The 4,572-nt window shown below is 56.5% G+C and overlaps 1 protein-coding gene across 1 annotated transcript in view; it reads left to right on the forward strand.

The window, feature by feature from the left end:
• Positions 1-754: 754 nt before the first annotated feature.
• The window catches only part of LOC104508282 (myocyte-specific enhancer factor 2D homolog), a gene marked incomplete at its 3' end in the record, with an annotated part of 12,418 nt that continues 8,600 nt past the window's right edge, over positions 755-4,572 (forward strand). The window contains exon 1 of the mRNA XM_010149849.1: positions 755-820. Coding sequence (XP_010148151.1) covers positions 767-820 — 54 coding nt within the window. The remainder of the gene's footprint in view (positions 821-4,572) is intronic.

Consider the following 4,572-nt stretch of genomic DNA (forward strand, 5'->3'; position numbering starts at 1 on the left):
ACCCCGGTCTGGCTTCCTTCGGAGTCCATCTCCCCCTTGCCCTTAAGAATTAGGTTTCTGTGCCTGATTATAGGGTTTTTTAAGTAATCAAATAAAGACATTTTAAAATTCCAAATTGAAGATTAATGCAGAAATTGGAGACGGATTTAAATTGCCCAAGCTAATCACCAGCCACTCGACTGCTTATGACTTTATTAAGAGAAAAAAAAAGTCTGGAGTGTCACGGAGGAATAATGATTCACGGGCTCGTTGCTGCCGTCTCCTCCTCCTCGACGAGCATCGCCGTGCCCGGCCCACACGTGTCCTGCGGCGCGGGCGGCTTCTGGGCTCCATCCTTGGGGGCGTTTCAAGACCAGGTTGGAGAAATCCCTTTTCAACCCTCCTGGCCCCAGAGCTGAGCGGGAGGATGGAGCAGAGACCTCCCCTGGGCTGGGGGGCAGGAGCCGTGCCGGGAGGGTGCCGGATCCCGGGTGGGGTTTGGGGACAGACGGTCTCACTCCTGTCTCTCTCCTTGCGCAGGTTTCTGGGCAGCGCTGACGTCTCAGCCTCGCTGGATCCGGCCGCACCGGAGGATACCATGAACTGAGCAAGGAGCGACGCAAAACTCTTTTTTTTTTTTGTTTTGGCTTTTTTTGGTTTGTTTTTCATCCAAAAAAAAAGAAAAAAAGCCCCCCACGCTCTTTAATGAAAGCGTTTTAAAACGGGGTTGCTTGTCCCCTCTCCTGAGCTGAAGTCGTCCCGGCTACGGTGAGGATTTCCAGAGAAGATGGGGAGAAAAAAGATCCAGATCCAGCGGATCACGGACGAGCGCAATCGGCAGGTCGGTGCTTTCCCTTCGCCTCCCCGCTCCCTCCTCGCCCGCTCTCCTCCCCTCGGGTGTTCTAAGGCTTCTGCTTCAAAACAACCCATTTCCATCCCATTTTGGGCCAACCGATGCTTTTTTCTCCCGACTCATAAAATAAGCAGATGGGTGCAGCTCGGCACCGGGGCCGGATACAGGCGGATACCCAAAACCAGGCAAGTGGCCCTGTTTTGCCGTGGCGGGGAGCCGTGGCCCCCACCCAGGCGTTGCTCCTTGTCTTGGAGCTCCTCATGCCGTTTCCATCTAAACGCTTTTCCAGAAGAAAGTATCTTCTCCAGTGAGTTCCTTTTATTTTTTTTTTTTTTTGCAGAAAATATATTTCAGTTGACATTTTCCGTGAGGTTTTTCCAATAAAAAACAGCCACAACAAGTATCCATTTTTCTGAACGCAAACAACCCAAATTATTCCCTTTTTTTTTTCTTTTTTCAGTTGAAAACTTATATAGGCCCAGGGGTTTTTTTTTTTCTTGGTGCTCTGTGGAAGCCAACCCCTAGACACGCACACGTGCACGTGTCTGTAGGAACACACGTGCGTATCTTGATGAAAAAAACCCAACCCCCCAGGTTTTTCCCTTATTTATGTATTTCTTAGGTCAGACCGGCTGCGCGGCGGCGCTTGGCCGGTCCGGCTTTGCTCTGTGATGATTCCATCGAGGTATTTCTCCGTAAGCACAAGAGTTTTGGACAGGTCCCTTTGCTCTGTGGCTTCTCTTGGGCCTTGAGTTTGGCTTAGCAGACCCAAGGCTTTGCCTTTAGTCTGGATGCCCCGCCATCGCCTGCCGCACCACTGCTTTTCTCCCAGAAAAACCAGAAAAAGAAGCATGTGTGGATATCCCTAATGCGTTAAAAGTGGCAAATAACAGGATTGGATGAAGTGGTTTATCGCCGCACAGCAAAACACTAGAAAATGGCAGGTTTTCTTCATTACAGCTTTATTGTGGGGGATGGGATGGGCAGAGAATGTTTTTTGATAATGTCCCAGATGCTCATGGCACTGTTTATTTCCATAATTAGCAGGAAATGGAGCATTTGGGGTTCTTAAAGAGCTTGGGGGTGTTTTATGGGGCAGTGCCGCTGAGCATGGGGGAGAGCGGGATTTGCAGCTACCGGAGCCCCGTTAGAAGCTCACATGAACGGAAAATATTTGGTCATGCTGGAGGTTGATGGCACAGCTCAGCCCGGTTGTATAAGCCTTCAGGAAAGGAAAGAGGCCTTTCTCTGCCAAAGGCAGAAGCCAAGGCGGTGGGAGGTGGTGTTGGGGGGCGTTGAGCTGCTCCTCAGTGCAGGGGCCTGGAGACGCAAACCCTTTGCCGAGGTCTCCCCGGGCGGTGAAGCCTGGGTGGGATTTTGTGTTGGGAGTTCTTGGCACAGCCGGGTGGTTTTGGCACGACTCAGGTGGTGTCCCCCAAGCCCAGCTCCCGGGTTTTGGGGGACGTTGGTTTTCCCCTTGACAGCGTTTGTGTCCCTGGGTGGGCCGGTTCTTCCAGCACGGAGGCATCGCTCCCCACCCCGGGCTTTGCGTGTGAGCGGGGCACGTATCGCTCTGCTTTTCTGGAGAGCCAGCCCTGCTTGAGTCGGGTGTCAGCAAAGCAGCAGCTGTTTCATTGGCCATCAGCACGGGCTTGGCAATCAGTTCTTTTCGCTGCTCCCATTCTTTGGGAAACAAGGACACACCAAGACGCGAGGACACTTCATGACCGGCGGCTGCTCCAGGCTGCTGATCTGCTCCATGTGTGCTGAGCTGCGTGGGGCTGGGGCATCCATCACCTCTGTAAAGGTGATAACTGTGTGTGCGGTGCCGGGATACGGTCTCTGGGATCGGGAATGTCCCATCTTGCTTCATCTCGTCCCCCTTCCCTTCCTCTCCTGCTGCTGTTGCAGTGCAGAGAAGCCTCCACGTCCGTGTGGCTGCAGGCTCCCGGCTAAACGGGCTTAAACCCAGGGTCTGGGAGCATCCTCGGCCCACCCCTTTCTCCACGGCAGCCCCCTCCCAAGGCTGGGTGCCGGGGGCACGGCTCGGCTCTCCCATGCCACAGCCCAGGAGCTGAGCAGCCCGGCGCTGCGGGATTATGGATGGGGTTTCCTGCTGCTGCTGGAAATGCAGGTCTTGCGGGCTCCAGCCACGGCGGGCGAGGGTGCACTGACCTCGGCATGCATCAGCACCCGGATGGCTCCCTGTGCATGGCAGGGGAGGGATGGGGAATGGGAGTAGGGCCTGGATGTGCTGGAGGAGGAGGGATTCACCGGCGGCGTGCAGGGAGGTGGAGGCAGAGCCGCGCTCGACACCGGCGTTTCTCTGCAAGTGCAGTTCACCGGTGCTGGTGGTTCGGGACTGCCGAGGCACTGCGAACCTCGGGAAGAGGGAAGGTGGAACAGGGTCTCTCCAAAGCCCTTGCTGCGAGGTGAAGCTCTTCCCGTGGATCACACCCACCTCCAGCATCAGTGAGTCCAGCCCTGCTCACGCCCGGGTCGGGCCTCCCATGGGCCACGAGCCCGCACGGAGGAGACCAGAATTACAGCAGAAGCCAAAACCAGGGGAGGAGAGCAAGTAAGAGTCACTAATGGCATTAGGGGAATTACTGGAGAGGATTTGCCATAACAGATCAGACCATCAGTCCTTCAGGGCCAGCCTGCTGACTCTGGCAACGGCCAATATGGTCTGCATCAGGGGAAAGGCAAAAATCCCCTGCTAGTGTGGGGCAGTAATTCCTTCCTGACCCCCTTGGTGATCGGCTTATGCCCTGAAGCATGAGATTTGATTACCCTCTTAGACTTACAAGGTTAATTCTTCTGGATGAGACTCGTGCACGGTGGTAGGGGAAGGTTTGGGGTGTCTGTCCTGGGTCATGGGTAGATGTGCAGGGTGCTGTTGGCTGAGGCTTCTGTGCGAAGCCAGAATATCCCCTCATCCTTAGATTGTTGATTTGGTGCTTTGGGTTTTGCTTGGTTCTGCTGTGGTTGTTGGATGATCTGGGGCAGGTAACCCCGTGTTCTCCTTCGTTGCTCAAGGGCGGTACCCAAACCGCTTGTTTCTAGGCTCCATGGCCAAGAGCTGCCGCCTTGCTCGCGTGCCTTGGCCTCACCCCCTCGTCTCCAGTCTCGGTGGCCGAGTGGGCTCGTGGCACCCGGCAGGGTTTGTTTCGGTGAGGTGTCCCCGGCACCGGCGCCTGCAGAAACAACCGCCCTCGGCTCTTCCCTCTGTCTTGGCGGAGATGCTGTGTGAGCGTGAGTCAGAGCAGTGGGGCCGTCGCGGCGGGGGACAGCGAGGCACGCCGTGCCAGGCTGCAGCAGCGCGGCCGGTCTCTAGCAGGGACGTGGGACCAGAAACGCCGCTGGCACGGCACCGGGGAGCCACGGGTTGGTTTTAGTGCTGGTGCTGCCGTGGAGCAAAACCGTGGCTGGGTCCCACCTGAAGTCATACGGCAACGGTGTGGTGGTGTCGGTCCTGGGGGCACCCAGGCCAGCGCCCAGCAGCGGTGATTTTGGGTGGCCGAGAGATGCCACCAGGGAGGGGGCAATCGCTGGTGCTGGCCCTCAAGTAATTTAATTTGCGTCACAGCGCACGTGGCGGGGAGCAGCGGCGCAGGGTGCTGGCCCCGCACTTTCCAGGGGATGAGGCGATTAGAGCCGAATCTCGTTACTGCTTAATCATCTCGGGGAGATGGCGGGGAGGGATGGGCCCTACATGCCCGGGGCTGCCCCGGCTCTGC

This window comes from Eurypyga helias, unplaced genomic scaffold, assembly GCF_000690775.1.
Source record: "Eurypyga helias isolate BGI_N326 unplaced genomic scaffold, ASM69077v1 scaffold24884, whole genome shotgun sequence".
In the NCBI taxonomy this organism is placed as follows: domain Eukaryota; kingdom Metazoa; phylum Chordata; class Aves; order Eurypygiformes; family Eurypygidae; genus Eurypyga; species Eurypyga helias.